This window comes from Stegostoma tigrinum, chromosome 11, assembly GCF_030684315.1.
Source record: "Stegostoma tigrinum isolate sSteTig4 chromosome 11, sSteTig4.hap1, whole genome shotgun sequence".
Lineage (NCBI taxonomy): Eukaryota > Metazoa > Chordata > Chondrichthyes > Orectolobiformes > Stegostomatidae > Stegostoma > Stegostoma tigrinum.
This window is the reverse complement of record NC_081364.1, coordinates 6,554,669-6,573,281: the sequence shown is the minus strand read 5'-3', so window position 1 is coordinate 6,573,281 and position 18,613 is coordinate 6,554,669. Positions and strand designations below refer to the sequence as shown.

The window sequence follows — 18,613 nt, the reverse complement described above, 5'->3', positions numbered from 1 at the left end:
GGTCCTGATCCCAACCACCCACTGTACTTAAAGTCAAGCCTTCTGCAAGTTCTCCTCTGAGCCACTCACCATCCTGACTTGGAAATATATCACCGTTCCATCATTGTCAGTGGGTCAAAATCCTGAAATTCCATACTGAACAGAATGAGAGATGTATAATAGATGTTGATCCAGCCAGTGGCACTCACATCCCAAAATTGAGTTAAACAATGCCAAACAGCATTCGGGGTCTATCTAACAAAACGGTTTGCAAAGGCCAAATGTGACGGCTCACCACCACCTTCTTAAGGAGCAATTAGGGACGGGCAATACATGCTGTCCCAGTCAGCAGCCCCCATATTCCATGCACAATTAAATAGTGAAAAATGTGTCAGTGTGGACTAATGAGCCAAGAGATATTGCACATCTGTCTGGTCTAGAACAAGACTGGGGACAAGGAAAATGCTAAAGCAAGTCAAGTTTATCCAAAGGGGATTCTCCCAGCTGCACACCATCTCTCTCACCCGCCTGAACTTCTGACACAGCTCAGCGCTTCCTGCTGCAGGTCTCACAAGCTGTTAAAGCCAGTCATCGTCGCCTCAGTGTAACAGCCGATGCTGCTGGGGCTCTCTGTGACTGAACTGAAACACACATTTTACGGTTTAACGGGCCAGAGTGGGTCAACACCAATTGGACCATGAAGGCAGTGGCTTCTGAGATTCCCCCTTCCAATCCAGGGGCTCGAAGGCAGTGCAGCAAAAGTGTGGCAAAGGTGCACCTTCTAAGATTTCAAGAAAACAGGATGGGCGGGGGGGGGGTCCAGAAGCCCATTTGGCCCTTCTAACCTGTTCTACCACTCAATATGATGATTCAACTGGGTCAAGACGAGTCAAATCATGCAAGAGTTGCTTGCCCACATACTCAGAGCAGCTCGAGAGAATGATAGCAAATTGTGTTTTCCAGCAATGTAGTGAACAAAATGCTGATTTAATGTTTAGAGTGTCGAACAGCCTTAGTACTTTTTGAGCACAAATACAAATCCCACCAGCCTCAATGCCAGCCTTGTGTGGTGTACTGGGGCCAATATTCAGCCCTTGGCCAACATCAGTAAGAAACAATTGATGGTGAATCTGCGAAACTCATTGACACAGAGGGCTATGGAGGCTAAACCATTAAACCTCCTTAAAATAGAGATAGATAGGTTCTTGATTGGTCAGGGGATCGAGGGTTATGGGGCGAAGGCAGGACAATGGGTTTGAGAAACATATCGGTCATGACCTAATGGCAGAGCAGACTCCATGGGCCGAATGGTCTCATTCTGCTCCTATACCATGCTGTGCACAAAGCAGGAGCTACAATACCAACGAGAAGCAGTCACCACAACTGATTCTGTGGAGTTCGAGATGACACAATCATGTTCTTGTGTACGAGAACCAGGGAGGGGAGGTGGCCATTGGCAGGAGTAGGAGAAGGGAATCTATGCTTTGGCCAACTCGCAAACCGTCCCATGCATAAATCACTGATAACACATTGCCCACTCAACACAAAGACCACATTTGCTCCCATTGCCTATTAACACTCCACTTGGAATGAAATTAAAGTACCACCTCGTCTAAAAAAAGAGTTTTATGAGCTGATCCTTGTAAATGCAGTCACTGATCACAGGAGTGTTGTTTCACCATTCTCCTTTTTATTAAACAGTGCAGACTCCTGATAAATACATGCAAGATGGGTGGAGAGTTGCTGAAAGTCCAGGAAAATATCTACTTCTCCTCAGATTTGATGCTATTAACACCCTCCCTCCATTGTAATTGTTACAGTAGCCATCAGGGTAGGACCTCTTGAAGAGCAGACTTCTGATCCAGGAGCTACCGGTTCAAATCCCACTTCAAGACTTGCTGACCATGGAAGGTGTAATAATTGGAATGACCTCAGCCAGGCTGTTAGCCTGGCCCATGTAGGGAGCCCTGGCTGACAGATATAAACAGGAGAGCCAGGGGTTCTGTTCACTCCAGGAGCTGGCTCTGAGCTAGCTAGGTCAGTGTTACATGTAAATAAAGTGTAATGGGATACTGACTCTTGTGGAGTTATTTCAGAAAGTGCTGAAGAACCTCCCTGTTACTCTGCAAATGAATGCCAAGGAACTATCTGAGGAGATTGTAGAGGAATTGGTGGTGATCTTTCAGGAATCACTGGAGTCAGGGAGGGTTCTGGGGCGGGCTGGAAAATGGCTAATGTAACACTTCTGTTTAAGGAGGGAGGAAGGCAGAAGACAGGAAACTAGAGGTCACTTAGCCTGCCCTCGATCATCGGTGAGATTTCAGAGTCCATTATTAAGGATGAGATTGCAGAGAACTTGGACATGCATAGTAAAATAGGGCTGAGTCAGGACAGCTGTCAAGGTCAGACCTGAAATATCTCTTCGACTTTTTTAAAGGAGGTAGTGAGCAAGTTAGACAAAAGAGAGCCAGAGGACGTGATCTATTTGCATTTCCAGAAGGCCTTTGACAAGTTGCCATACTGAAAGCTGTTAAACAAGATAATAGCCCATGGTGTTAGAAGCAAGATACTGGTATGGAGTGGGGATAAAGGGGTCATTTTCAGGTTGGCCGATGATGACTAGTGGAGTTCCACAAGGTTCTGTGTTGGAACCGGAACTATTCACGTGATACATTAACAATCTGGATAAAGAAGCTGAGGGCACCATTCCTAAGTTTGCAGATGCCGCAAATATTTATGGAGGGACAGCGAGTATTGAGGAAGCAGGGAGGCTGCAGAAGGACATTTTTATCCCAGAATTAGCAGATGGAATGCGATATGGGAAAGTATGAGGTTTTACACTTTGGTAGGAAGAATGCAGACATAGACTGTTCTCTAAATGGGGAAAGGCTTTAGAAATCTGAAGCACAAAAAGGGTTTGGGAGTTCTAGTTCAGGATTCTCTTAAGGTTAACATGCAGGTTCAGTTGGTAGTTAGGTAGGCACTTGCAAAGTTAGCAATAATTTCAGATGGCTAAAATACAACAGCAAGGATATACTGCTGAGGCTGTACAAGGTTCTGATCAGACCTCATGTGGAATATCATAAGCCATTCTGGGCCCCACATCTAAGGAAGGATGTGCGGGTATTGGACAGGGTCCAGCGGAGGTTTACAAGAATGATCTTGGGGATGAAGGGCTTGTCATATGAGGGGCAGTTAAGGGCTCTGAGTCTGTACTCAATGGAGTTTAGAAGATGACCGGGGTGGGGGGAAGCTGATGGAAACTGATGAATACTGAGAGGCCTGGATAGAGTGGACTTGGGGAAAATGTTTCCTCGAACCAATGCCTGAAGCCTATTCTGGCCATTTGGCCCACCTAGTCCCTGCTGGTTTTATGCCCCACTCAGTGCCTCTTTCCAAACTAACTCTTAGCTCGACCCTCCCTTCCCTCGTCTCCCATTAAATGCATCCACATTATTTCTTCAACTACTGCCTGTGGGAGTAGGTTCCACAATCTCACTAATCTTAGAGAATCTTCTGAATTCCTACTGGTTCCTTTTGTGATTATTTTATATTGATGCCCTCTAATCACTTCCTATCCCACCCACCCCAAAAAGGTTTACTCCAGGTTCACTGGAGTAAACCTTTTACAGATGTCAACTTCTATATCGAGTCAGAGAGATCCACTGCCCAGTTAAACGCCCTTGAGCCCATGGAGTCTAGATTGGTCAAAAACTATTCTAATCTTATTTTCTAGCACTTGGCCCATAGCCTGCTCACTCTTGAATCTTCTCCTTTCAAGGGAAACATAGACCCAGCTTATTCATTCTGATATCCCAATCAAGCACTATATCTGTACATATTTCTGGTGGCATGTTCATAAACCTTTCCCAACACATTCTCTACAGTACCTTCTTTTTTAAGCAACAAACTGACCAAATCTACACACTGTACTCCCACTGTGGTCCGACCAAGGCTTGATACAGGTTCAGTGTAACTTCCCAACTTTTCTGCTGTGTCCCCCGGGAGCCAGGCGCCTGTGTCTGGCTGACAGTTTTGCGATGGCTTTGTCAGCACAGGGCACAACCTTGAGTGATTGATCATCTTAACAAGACAGTAACGTTCTAATGAATTTGAATGGTTAAAAGTGGAATTGACCAAGCTGCAGCTTCATTCTATTTCCAACAGTTAACAGGTATCAAGTGTTTCCAGTTTAACTCTCTGCTCGCATGTCACTACCCTTCGGAAATGAGAAAGGGGGGGGGTCGGAAAGAGACTTTTGGAAGGCTGTCGGCTCAGTGTTTCATACTCACAGAATTAATGCAGGCTAGCTCCTTATTGAGAAGCCATGGCAATGAGAGCTTGCCTTCCCCTCTGTAGCACGACTGAATCCTTTCCTTAATCTTCTGTTTGATTTTCCTCAGGGTGAACAGGCAGAGAGCAGACTCCCGGGGTGGCTTCATCCTATTCTTCTGGCCTTGGGAAAAGACGGTGAAGAGGATGTCCTCCGTCTCAGAGATATCCAGAGACCGGGCGAGGAATTTTCCCGGTTTGGCTAAGTAGGCATCTTGGATGAGGCGGTATTCCACCCCATCCTTCAGGCACCCAATGGGGAACTCTACGTAGGAGTAGAACTTGGGATCGCCTACACACAGCCGGACAATCTTCGACGTGAAGAATTGCTCACTGTTGGAGTCGGGAGACGTCAACTGAGTGTCAAGTTGCAAGGTTAAGTAATAGACAAACTGCTCGCTACTAAAACTGTAAATGTAGTAGATGTCAAAGGCCGGGAATTTGGAAAGGGTATCCGAAGGGATCTTCAGCTGTGAGGAGACAAACTCGTCCTGGTAGACAAAGCCAAACATCTCCGCGTTTTCCTCATTGTCCATTAGTTTTCGGCTGGAGAGAGTGGGAAAATATTCTGATTTGCCATCGATGGGGGTACCAATGAAGAGTTTGTTATTGGTCCCATTGGGTCCCTCAATGATCACACCTGACATAGTGGCTGCCTCGTTGACGCTGGACAGGTAATGTTCCTTGCGGTGGTGAGGCTCCCCAAGCTTGAAGAGGTCATCCAGACGCAGGAACTGGCAAATGCCCTGAAAGGCACTGCCACAGGCAATCAGGCGGTTCTGCTTGTAGTCGATGAGCAGCAGCTTGTTGACATTCTTGGTCGGCGCCAGGGCGTGCGGGCAGGACTGCACGCTGGGAGGTGGGTAGCACTTCTCGTTGTCTTCCACCGGGCCCGTCACGTGGGACCGCAGCGTGGTCAAGTTGTCTGCCAGCTTGTAGATCTTGTCGACAGCGCCAACGTAGACAACTCCGGTTTTGTTGTGGACGACCAAGTGGGTCAGGCTGGTGTCGGAAACCTCAAAAGTCCTGAAGGGAGGAAGCGCCCCCTTGGCGTGACCAATCACAGCCAAGTGGAAGGTCACCAGTAACGTCCAGAGGCATGACAGCCAATAACAGCGACTGCTACAGAGTGGTTCCATTGTGTTCCCCACGCTTCAGAATGAAGGAAACCAGGTGCGTCCAAATCCTTCATCTAGGTCGCCCTCCGAACTGCTGAGGCCATCAAACCTGCAAAGAGAAAAGACAGCTGGTTAAAGGAAACTCAGATACGTCCCCCAGCTTGGGCTCAAGTATCCCAACACCCTCCCGGCAGACCTCAAGTGAGGGGCGAATATGGAATCCAACCACTGGCAAATTCACCACATTATGGGCACTTTACAAATTTAACTTGTGTCCCTGCTAAAGATTTAAGACAGGTACGTCCATAAATAAATATTATCCAGGCTGCATTTATTTTCTGTTCTCTCTCTCTCTGCGTATTCACATCATCGGCATTTATTGCCCACATTGAACAGAGGTTATTTGGCAAGGCAGAGTCCAGGTCTGGAGTTACATATGGGCACAAGACAGGCAATACATCCCACTCCACAGGAAAACGTTAATAAACCACCCATTTATTTCTTTGTGACAATTGACCCCTGGGGGTGACTTTTGCCGAGTTCCAGCCTCCTGGTGGGATTTGAACTCTCAGCATCTGGATTGCCCTTTGTCCCACCGGACGCCCAAGCAACTCAGCGCTTGGGAGATGCACAGGAAGGGCATAGCTTCCAGTACAAAGGTGGTCAACCACTCCCATCAAGCACCTCAGGAACAGGCTTTGAAGAAGTCGTCTGCTCCTCGGCAATTAAGTGATCGAGGTAATGCTCAGGCTAGAGGAAGAATGGGTCTGCGGAAGAGAAGGCGGGGGGGGGGGGAAGAGAGCAAGACAGCGAGAGAGAGAGAGAGAGAGAGAGAGAGAGAGAGAGAGACACAGAGAGCGTGAGAAAGAGCGAGAGAGAGAAAGAGAGAGAGAGAAGGGGAGGAGATAAAAAGGGGAGGAGATAAAAGAACAGAGAGAAAGAGAAGCAGAGACAGAGACAAAAGAGAGAGAGAAAAAGCACAGAGAAAGGAGGAGAGGGAGTAGGGAAGAAAGAGAGAAAAAGGGGAAGAGAGAGAAAGGGAGACAGAGAGAGAGAAAGGGCGAGAAAGAAAGAGGGAAGGAGAGCCAAGGATAGATTGAAAGAAAGGGTAAGGCAGACAGATAGAAAGAGAGAGAGAGAGAGAGAGAGAGAAAGACAAAAAGGACAGAGACAGGATAAATAGGGGGGAAAACAGGATAGGTGGAGAAAGAGGGACAGAGAGAGAGAGATAGATACTGAAAAATACAAACAAAAAAAGCAAGAATGAGAAAAAGAGAAGCAATTCAAACGTAAATCGAAACAGCACAGTGTGTGGTGATGTGCTAGCCCACCTCTCGCACGCAATAACTACAGTGAATATCAGGAACACAAATCAATAAGCAGCCTGAGCTTCATGAGGAGATGGTGATGTCTTAAGAGGAACTCATCACAGAATTGATAAGCTTGAGCAATCCCTGACCTATTATAATAATCCATATGTTGGTGCTGAGTTAGACACAGCCCGTGATCGAGGAATATTCATTGCCAGCTGCGCTGTCAGTTCTGATGCAGGTGAGAGTTCAGGCCGGCTGTATGGGTCAGGATCACCTGCTTCACAGTCTGATCAAGTCGGTCCCAGAGTTTGGGGGGGGCGCGGGTGCCATCCACTGAGCTATTGGCAGGACAGCGGTAGGGGGAGGTGTCTTTGGGGGCTTTTTTGAAGCCACTGGCCGTTGAGAAATATAGTTTGCCAGGATTGGGGTTGAAGCACACCTCCAGGCACAACGCTCTAAAAGGGCCATCAGGAAACCAATCACGGCTCTAAGCCACCCAACACAGAGCTGGGCTGCAGCTCCGGAGATGCCCATGCTCAAAGGTTGTGGGTTCGAGACCCGCTCCAGAAGCATAACCCAGACTGACACTCCCAACGCAACTCAGAGGGACAGTTGCACTACAGGGAGTGTCATCTTTGGAATCAAACACTGGTGTGCCCTCTCAAACTAACATAAGAGGCCCCATGGCACCAGATGTGTTCCCCGTCCTCCCCCACCAACAGTGTGGTCAATACCTAGTCACCTGAACATTACTCTGCAAACAAAAAAAAATCTGGTCATTACATCGATGCCGATTCTGGGATCTTACAGTGCATAAAATGGCTGCCAACATCCCTACATTCCAAAAGAATGCAGCACACTGGGAGATCATTTCTTCCCCTGCAATGGGCCACACCATTCCCAAACCCTGTCCCAGATTAAGGGGGGCATGTTTACTGAACTAAAGGTTATTACACATTGCAGTTCACCTTGTCCTTGAATTCCTGGGAAGCATTTGATTGAGAAGAACACAAGCTAAAATCACAATAGGCCCTAAGCTTGCTCTGCCACGCTGTCCTCTCAGGACGAGCCATATAAATACTGATGCTGCAAGATCCAGCAGCGAATATCTCAACTCTTGACTCTCTCCATCGACAAGTCAGGAGTGTGATGGAATACTCCCCACTTGCCCTGGATGGGTGCAGCTCCAACAACACTCAAGAAGCTTGACACCATCCAGGACATCCTCCACTTTAGTCTGGTACAGAATTCCATCACAGACCTGGCTTATGCCTTATAGAAAATGGCCAAGGGTCAGAAGGTGAGTAACCTGCTCCAGCACTCCCAGACTCTGACCTCGCTCTTGTGACCTCAGTGTATCTACGACGTGTCCAGTTCAGTGTCTGGTCAATCCAAAGGAACCAGCCAGATCCTGAAGTACTTTATTGCAGTCGCCTCTTCTTAAGCAAAATAAATGAGGGAAAATAGTACTCGATTAATTCACAGAAATCTTCTGAGGCACCAGTTAATCGCAGGCCAGGAAGTGTGCAATAGGTGGGTGTTTGCTTTCCAAGCACTCAAATTAAGTGACTAAAATAGCATCCACCATAAATATAATTGGGCTGCAATTTAAATGGTTCCAACAAGCCTTCCCCCTGCCACCACGGTGACGAACTCGCAGCCTCAAGAACCAAGCTCTGGAAAATACTGGACTTTGTCAGGCCCAGAGCTGATCGGATATCTGAACGAGCTGAAGCTGTGAAGGGATAATCAGAGCTGCCGATGCTGGAGTCAGAGACAACGCACAGGGGAGCTGGAAGAGCACAGCAGGCCAGGAGCAGGAAAGTTGTCATTTCAGGTCAGGGAAGGGTTTGGGTTGTCTCATGATTTCCCAGTTGGGGTCTGTAATTAAGTTTCAACACAATCCCTGCACTTTGGAAACAGGCCATTCAGCCTATACCAACCCTCTAAAGAGCATTCCATACCAACTCCCTGTATCCCTGCACTCCCCATGGCGAATTGACCTCACTTGCACATCCCCAGACGTTACAGGCAATTTAGCATGGCCAATCCACCCTAACCCATGCATCTTTGGACTGTGGGAGGGAACTGGAGCTCCCAGAGGAAACCCACGCAGACACAGGGAGAACGCGCAGTGGAATCGAACCCGGATCCCTGGAGCAGTGCTAACCACTGAGCCACAGTGCCAGACAGCAACTCAAGAGAAAACACAGGTTATTTTTTATTCTTTCTATGAGCAAAGGAAAAGGTAAGGCTTGTTTCCCCAACAACCAACATCTCCCAACAAATAGACCCAATCACTCTGTGTTGAATCCAATGGCTGTCCTTTAGGATGCAGTGGCAGCTTCCCAACCTCTGGGCCAGGATATCCAGGTTCAAGTCCCGTCTACTCCAAATGTGTGTCATCATATCTTTGAAATGTTTGATACTAAAAACATTTTCAATTGGCCTCCCTGACAACTTGCATCGTCCTTGATTTCAAGTACATAAAGTTTACACCCAATTTCTTTTTTTATTTCCAACTGAAGTTTTAAACTGATGTACGTGAACCCTGCACCACTGCACGAAGCATGTGCCTGCATCCGGCTCAGCAAGTTTCTGGAGAAGGTGGAACAACGACGTTCGGTCCCAGGATCTCCTTCCGTAACCCTTTCTCAATTCCCGGTGGCTTCTGTCAAAGCTGAGGGAAGGATACGGGTTACACTGGCAGGGAAGAAAGAGAGGGAGTGAGATAAAAGGAGAATGAGGAGGGAGGAGATAGAGAGAGAATAGAAGAGGAAGAGTTGGGGAGTATGAGAAAGAGTGAGGCCCAAAGGGTCTGATTCCGTGCTGTATTACTCTATAACCCTATGACGCTGAGACAATGAAGTAAAGCTCTATAGAAGGCAGAGGGCAACAGAGACAGATGTTGTGTGCGGTGATGGTTCTGAAGGGGTTAATGTCTATGTTACATTGGCTCAACCAGCCTACTGATATCTCTCACACACACTCATGCACACACTCACTCGCGCACAGGGACAGGGAGTTCTACTCTTGCTTTCAGATGCAGCAGATGTATCTGGACCAGATCCCTAAGGTCCTAGTCATTTGGCCTCACCAAATGTAGTTGTATTCATTGCTTTCCTGTGATAAACCTTCTTATCTAAGAACAGAACCTCTTCCGTAAATATTCTATGGTTCTGTATCCTCTATCCAGAATGACTAGACAGACTCAAGACAAAGGAGGATTGGTGGCAGTGGACTATCTGCTAGAGCCCTTACCCAGTCCCGCAGACTGCAGGAGGAAGCAAATACCATAAGGTGCCAGGAGCAGTCATCTGGGAAAATACCACAACAGAGACAGAGAGACACCAGCACACAGAGAGAGTGGCAAAGAGTCAGAGTGAGACAGGCAGACAAATGTAGACCAATGCAACACAGGAACAGCCCCTTCGGCCCACTACGTCTGTGCTGACCATGATGCCATTCCAAGCTAATCCCATCTGCCTGCACAGACAGACAGACAGACAGACAGACCCCAACACAGAGATAGAGTGGCAAAGAGAGTGCATTACAGACAGACAAGAAGATAGGCAGACAGGGCGACTTAGGCAAGACAGATAGTGTGAGACAGACAGCGAGGCAGACACACAGCGAGGCAGCTCGACAGCAAGACAGACAGTGAGCCACAGAGAGACAGGCATAGAGGAAGGAACAGGAAAGAGAGAGAGAGAGACACACAGAGACAGACTTAATGCAATTCAGGAATTATTCTCAATGACAGAAACGCCTCAAACACTTCACATACAATTACTTCTTGGAGTTCAACAGCTTATGTAGGTGGACAAATCATGGTTTGGCAAACAGGTTTTAAATAGCCAAGCACAGGAGGCAATAATGTAAATCATTCTGAAAACACGTTATTGCATTATTGTGGTCAATGTGTTGAATGGTTTAGTGTTGTCACACAGATTGTATTACTGATAGAGGATATCAGCCAGATTTGGAGTTCTTTGCTGTGTGTGGAGTTGAGACCTGGGTCTGGGGATGGGGATCTAGTGGGAGCACAGCATTTGGTATGATGTAGCCATAATTGAACAGAATGGCTGGACAAGGTCAAGGGCATCAGTGTCCTTTACAAGCTTAAGAAACATGCATAGCACCATCCTATCCTGAAAAGGTGTTCCATGATAAATGCATCAAATAAAAATGCCACTGGGACCGAGGGGCGAACATTTGGTGAAAGTGCTAAGTTTTCAGCAGTACCTTGAAAGAGGAGAGAGAGAGAGAGAGAGAGAGAGAGAAAGCGAGAGAGAGAGAGAGAAAGCGAGAGAGAGAGAGAGAGAGAGAGAGGTGGTAAAAAAATTTAGAGAAGTTAAGGTCATACAAAACTGCGGATGCTGGAAATTTAGAGCAAAACCAGAAGTTGCTGGATAAACACAGCAAATGTGGCACCGTCCGTGGAGAGAAAGTAGAGTTAATGTTTCGGGTCTGGTGTGGCTCTCCCTGAGAACAGCAGTCACTGGACCTGAAACATGAGCTCGGTTTCTCTCTGTCTCTCTCCCTCTCTCTGCAGTCACTGCTAGACCTGCTGAGTTTCTCCAGCAATTTCTGTTTTTGTGTTGGAGAATTTGAGCTGAAGACACAACTGCTAGCGATGGAGCAACTCACAGAATCCCATAAAAAGGCCATTCAGTATGTACTATCTGTCCAAAGAGCATTCCCACTGTCTCTGTAATCTCACATTTCCCTTGGCTAATCCACTCTAACCTGCACATCTTTGGACTGTGGTAGGAAATCCACACAGAGACAGGGTAGAACATGCAAAGTCCACACAGATAGTTGCTCGAGGCTGGAATCAAACCCAGATCCCTGACGTTGTTGGGCAACAGTGCTAACCACTGAGGCGCCAACAAATCCTAGTAGACCAGTACCGCAGGAGAGCTGAGATCTCAAAGGATTACAGAGGTGGGGGGAGGGGGGCGGTGGAAGAGATGGGGAGGGTGAGGACACATGTGGACAATTTATAAAAAAGTGCAAAAAAGTATTTATTATTCTGTCTTCGCACACTCTGAAGGAGATCAGACCGATTCCAACTGTACACAAACAACCCTGTGATCACAGTAACCCAATCCTACAATGAACCTCCCCACAGGATCTAAAAATAACCCCCCCTCTAATTTCCGGTCAAGGAATCAGAAGACAATGGGCTTGTTCAGGAGGCTATGATGAAACATGATCACAAGCTCAATAAGGAAACACTACAAAATATGAGCTGGAAGCAGAAGTTGCCTGCACAGCATTTTCTATAAACGATTTCAGATGAACAAGAGGAAGCTCATTAAACCTTCAAATATATGCCAGATAACCAGCTGGTGAAGGGCAGAATGACAACAGCCTCTCAGGAATAATTGTTTGTTAGGTAAAGGTACTGTAAAATATGCAAATAAATTCTATCAATCTCAGTCTGATGACTAATTTTTCGAACATCATTTGTAATTTGCGGAAAAGAATTTTCAACTTCTATCATTCTTTGTGAGGACATTTTAATCCTCAAAAGGGTCTAATTTCTACATTCCTCACCGACGAGTAGAAATAGTTTCTCCCTAACCACCCAGTTCTTCCCCTGAAAAATCTTGAACAGGTCAATCAGATCACACCCTATGCTTCAACACTGCAGGGAACACAGCCCTCTCTCTTTGAGGTTAAACCCTCACAGAGTTCAGGTGTCATTCCGATAGGACCACACAATGTCCCCACAGCACATACTTCACCAGGCATGGTGTGTAAAATGGCCAATCTAACTCCTGAAGTGATCTGGCCTTTTGAAACTGAAGTTAAGTTCACAGAAAGATAGTCTTTTGCTCGACATGCCAGCCCTTTGTTTTTTATTCATTCATGGGATGAGGGCATCGCTGGCTAGGCAGCATTTATTGCCCATCCCTAAGTGCCCAGAGGGCAATTCAGAGTCAACCACATTACTATGAGTCTGGAGTCACATGTAGGCCAGACCAGGTAAGGATGGCAGCTTCCTTCCCTAAAGGGCCTTAGTGAACCAGATGGTTTTTTCCAACAATTGACAATGGATTCATGGTCAACACTAGATTCTTAATTCCAGAATTAACCCGGGTCCCCAGAACATTGTCTGGGTCTCTGGAATAACAGTCCAGTGACAATACGACTAGGCCATCACCCCCCCCCCCGGCTTTGATGATCAATGGTGGTGCAGTGGGAACATAGTTATCTAGAGACAAAAACAGAAGTTGCTAGAAAAGCTCCAAAGGTCTGGCAGGATCTGTGGAGAGAAATCAGTTCTTGTTTCCGGTCCAGTGCCCTTTCCTCGGATGCTTTGTAAATTTGCTGCCAGACCTGTTGAGATATTCCAGCAATTTCAGTTTTTGTTCCGGACTTACAACATCCACAGTTCGTGTGGTTTGTAGTGATCAGTCAATATAGGCTCAGAGCCCAACCTCACCAGCATTCAATTGATTTGACAATTTGAAGCAATGGAGTTTGCAAAGGCATCAAAATTGGTGGTAAACTCCATGTGATTGACCAATGACCTTCAGGGAAGGAAACTGGCCATCCTGGTCTACATATGACTCCAGTCCCACCATATCGTGGTTGCTTCTCAAAAGGCTGAGTAAGCCGAGGGCAAGGGCCCTTGACATCCGCATCCAATAGAAAGAAATGCCTGGTTCTCCCCAGGTTATTCGTATGACTGCACACACTTCTCCTTTTTAAGTACATATTCAATTTATGTTCGAAAGTTGAATTTGCTTCCCATAACCTTTCAAGTAATTAATTCCAGATCTTTCCAATATATTGCGGTTCATTTGTTAATTTTAGTTTGAATTTGTTTCCACATCGCAGAGACTTTCAGTGTTAATGGAAGTTCCCAGCTTCTTTGCCTGGTCTTGCTAAATACTTGCTCTCTGACCACTGTTCAATGGAAATAGTCCAATACTGACTGACCAGAGAGCCGGGGAACTTTTCTCCAAAGAGAGAAATTAGAGGGCTGACCATATCTGGATATTAATGACACCGAAGGGATTCCTTTGATGTTGATGTAAGGGTGTTCCCACACGCACCTGTATCTGCATGTGTTTCTGTGCATGTACTTGTCCACATGCACGTTGTCGGCTTCCATGCGCATGCGTGTTTGTGTACCCGTGTCTGTGTACTCATGTGTTTATCCATGTCTGTGTGTACCCATGTGTTTATCCGTGTCTGTGTGTCCATGTATGTGCATACTTTTGACTGTGTGTACTTTTGCCTGTGTGGATATGTGTACCTGTGATTGTATGCACACCTGTGACTGTGCATACTTGTACCTGTATGTCAAGGTGTGTATCTGTGCTTGTGTCCATGTGTATGCCCGTGATTGTATGTCTCTGTGTGTACCTGTGACTGTGTCCATGTGTGTGCCTACGTCCTTGTGTGTACCTGTGCCTGTGTGCACACCTGTGTGTCCATGTGTATACCTGTGTACCTGTGCCTGTATGTCCGTGTGTGTACCTGTGTCTAAGTGTACTGTGTGTCCATGTGTGTGCTTGTGTGTCCATGAGCGTATACCTGTGCTTGTGTGTCCGTGTGTACCTGTGTCTGTGTACCTGTGTGTCTGTGTCTGTGTGTGCATACCTGTGTGTGTGTACACCTGTGCCTGTCTAACTGTGCATCTGTGCGTACTTGTGCCTGTGTGTCTGTGTGCGTACCAGGATCACAGATTATGTGTGAAAGAATGGGACAACAGATGAGAGGTTTGGAAAGATCGATTCCTGCTCCTAAACACTACATATAAAGACGTATTTAAAATGCTACACTGAAGGTGTTTCTAAGACATGCCAAGATGCTTCACAGGAGCAAACTCATTTCACTTGGGGCACTCAGGGAAATGTGATTGGAAGCTGCAAAAACGCAAGCCCTTTCCTTACCCTCCCAGCGATGTAGAAAATTAGTTCCTCAATAAATAAAACTCCTCTGACCCACAGTGGCCTATCTGTGAGGCACACACTCCACAGAACAGGAGCTATTGTCCAGCTGAAGACAAACCCAACATTCATTGGTTTTGGACTGTAGATTTAGTTGTTATACAGTAACAGATTATACAACAGCAGTGGAGCACTCAGTAACTCGTCTGTGACCTTTTAATATTCTGAAACAGTTCAGGAGGACAGATTTGATGAGATAGCAATGCACTGCCTTAAAGGGACAACTCATACCACACATGCATGTATTCTGAAGACAGGCCACTGGCTTCGAAATATTCACTCTGCTTTCGCTGCACAGATACTGCCAGACTGGCTGAGTGTCTCCAGCAATTTCTGGTTTTGTTTCATGCGCACTCACACACCCTGTCACAGTCAAGTTTTGTCCATTGTGCCCATTTAACAGGAAAACCTTCACTTTATTGCCTTCGTTCTGCTCCTTATCGAATGTCCGCACCTACTTCGCAAATCAATTACCCGCTAATTTAAAAGATCCCTGCATCATTTCCCCATTTGGCAAAAGGTCTTGAGTTTGCAGATGGATCTCACACATCAGCACCTCCCAGTTCACTGAAACAAGGGGACAATGGCATGAGAGCCATCGGATTGCGGCTGGGACTAAAATATCACATGATCACTGGAGGAATTTAAATCCAGTGAATTCAATAGATCTGAATGAAGAGTAAGTCTCAGCGATGGCAACAAGTAAACTACCAGATTGTCTTAAAAATTCAAGCAATTAGCAAATAGGCCTGAGGGAGGGATCTCTGCCGCCCCATCCTTACCTGAGCTGGCTTACTTGTGACTCCAGACCCCCAGTAATGTTGATTCCTAGTTCCCAAATGAAATAGCTAAGCAAGTCCGCGCGGTGACTCACCAATAGTTCCTCAAGGAAAACTAGAAGCCACGTGAAACCAGGTTATAGCCCAACAGGTTTATTTGAAATCACAAGCTTTCTGAGCGCAGCCCCTTCATTAAACACAGAGTTTAGAGGCTGAGAGATCAAGGGTTCTGAGTGGAGTGTCAGATGATAAGTCTCTGCAGGTGACCAAAAATGTTAGAGTAGAGTAAAGTGTCAGCAGCTGAAAATGACCTATAATTTGATTAAATGAGGCAGAGAGTTAATTGAAAAAAGCATTTGGAGACAAACCAAATGACTTGAATAACATGATAGGTGTGAGTCACATGCTTTGGGGCAGCGACCAAAACAGAAGGAATTGAATTGGACTCCTCTGGAAGACCCCTGCCCGAGGCTCGACATGTATGCTCAAGCCATCAGCGGATGCATTAAGAGATAGTGGGAACTGCCAATGCTGGAGAGTCTAAGATAACCAGGTGTAGAGCTGGATGAAGACAGTACGCCAAGCAGCATCCGAGGAGCAGGAAAGCTGAAGGGTCCAGAGCCAAGACGTCAGCTTTCGTACTCCTCCGATGCTGTTTGGCCTGCTGCATTCCTCCAGCAGATGCATTAATGCCAGATTTATCAGCCATGCTCACAAGGTGGTACAGAATGTCACCTCACCGTACTGTTGTGTATTTGTAAAATCTTCCTTACTGTCCTATTTTAACACCAGCACCTTGATATCTTGCTGCAATCTCTCTACTTTAATTAGTTTGTACAGTTTTGGATTAGTTGTTGCTTTGGTTAGGCCCGTGGCTCACAACTCTTATACCTATCATGTTATTCCAATCACACTTTGTTTCCAGCACCATCTCACTTTTAATTTTTTGTAATAATCTCTCTGCCTCATTTAATCGGATTATAGGTCATCCCTTCACTTGTTATTCAGCTGTTGACATTTTAACACTCTTGGGCACCTGCAGCGACTTATTATCCACTCACACCAGTTGTATGATCCTTCAATCTCTCTACTCTTGATCTATAAATTCTCTGTCTGTGTGCTCTTCTCTCACACTTCACTTGACGAAGGAGCAGCGCTTTGAAAGCTTGTGATTTCAAACAAACCTGTTGGACTATAATCTGGTGTCATGTGACTTCTGGCTTTGTCCGCCCCAGCCCCACACCGGCACCGCCACATCAAGGAAAGCTAGGTTGGAAAATAAATCCTGCCCTTGTTTGGGACAATGAGGGTAATGCTCATGTTTCAGCTTATAGTTATGTGCATGATCCAGCCCACACTTCAGAAACCAGCCCTCACACAGTGACAAAGTGAGTGCTCAGTTTATGTTGTTATCTAATCAAGGCATATCAGATCCTCAGCGGATTGTGACAGAGTGAATCAGAGAGGGCACGTCAGACATAAGGAGCAAAAGTAGGCCATTCAGCCCATCAAGTCTGCTCCACCATTCAATGAGATCATGTCTGACCTGGTAATCCTCACATCCATTTTCCTGCCTTTTCTCTGTAAACCTTGATTCCCTTATTGATTAAAAATCTGTCTGTCTCAGCCTTGAATCTACTGAATGACCAGCCTTGACAGCCCTCTGTGGTGAAGAATTCCACAGATTTACTACCCTCAGAGAAGAAATTCCTCCTCATCTTGGTCTGAAATGGGAACTATAACTGGGGACAGATATTTTAAAAACCAGCGATCTCCCCCATGAAGAGTGAGCATGTTTAAGCATCATCAGTTTCTGAAGAAGAAGGAGGAGGAAGAAGCGGGATCAACAAAAGGCTCTTGAGGTTGAACTTGGACAAATGTGTGAGTAACGAGGGAGTCAATGATTCTCACGGACCACAGTCAGATCAGCTACGACCAAATTGAAAAGGGGAGCAGGCTCAAAGGGGCCGAATGGCCTACTCCTGCTCCTATTTCTTATATTTACTGCTTTAAAAAAGACTGGCTTTTAATTTTTTTTTAAACTCATTCACAGGTTTGCCGGTAATGCTGGCTCAGGCAGCATTTATTGCCTGTACATGAGGGCAATTAAGGGTCACTAACATTGTTGTAGATATTAAGACGATAGTCTTCCTGAATTTGCAAATAAATAAATAAGGCCAACAACAACAATGAAAATAGAGAAAATAAACTGGATCACTCTTTTCTATTGACTAACTCCCAATGTAGATCCTGAGAAGGTAGATAGGAACTGGAGTAGGCCATTCAGCCCTTCATGATTCAGTGAGATCATGGCTGATCTGTGGCCTGACCCCATATACCTGCCTTTGACCCATAAAACCTTAATACCTTTACTTACCAAAAGCAAATCTCTCTCAGATTTAAAATTAACGACTGATCCAGCATCCACTGCCGTTTGTGGGACAGAGTTCCAAACATCTCCCACCCTTTGTGTGTAGAAGTGCTTCCCAACATCACTTCTGATAATCTGTCCCGGATTCTCAGGCTATGCCCCTAGTTCTAGAAGCTCCAACCAGTGAAAATAGTTTATGTTTGTCTACCCTGTCTTTTCCTGTTAATATCTTGAAGACTGTGATAGGATCAACCCCCAACCTACTAAATACTAATGAAAATAGGCCTACGTTGTATAAACTCCCAGTGAAAACAATCCTATCAACTCAGTCTCTCCTCATACCAGGAATCGATCTGGTAAAGCTTTGCTGCACACCCTCCAAAACAAGAACATTTTTTGCAGATCAAGAGGCCACAACTGCACACAGTACTCCAGGCATGTTCTCACCAATAACTGCAGCAAGACATCCCTTTTCCTGTACCCAATGGTCATGAGGAGAAGACCTGAACCAGGAACAGCCCCAGGGCCTAGAATGTCTGTCCCTGTTTGGGGCTACCATCTACCAAGCGAGCGGAAGCTGGCATTCTGTCCAGAGCAACACTCCTCTCAAACAGCATCATAAACTGATTAGGCACTCATTATCATAATTGGCGTCCATGGGATCATGCTGTGTGCGAAGACACTCCAGAATGTATTTTGTTGACCATAAAGCCCTTAGGGATGTCCCGAGATTGTGAAAGGCACGACAGAA

At 46.1% G+C, this 18,613-nt stretch overlaps 1 protein-coding gene across 4 annotated transcripts in view; it reads right to left on the bottom strand.

Moving 5' to 3' along the window:
* Positions 1-18,613, bottom strand: part of LOC125460469 (plexin-A1-like) — a 512,196-nt gene that overhangs the window by 432,292 nt on the left and 61,291 nt on the right. For all 4 annotated transcript variants that reach the window (XM_059649731.1, XM_059649734.1, XM_059649733.1 and 1 more), the window contains exon 2: positions 4,272-5,538. In XM_059649731.1, the coding sequence (XP_059505714.1) occupies positions 4,272-5,450 (1,179 nt within the window). In that variant the 5' untranslated portion in view covers positions 5,451-5,538. The remainder of the gene's footprint in view (positions 1-4,271; positions 5,539-18,613) is intronic.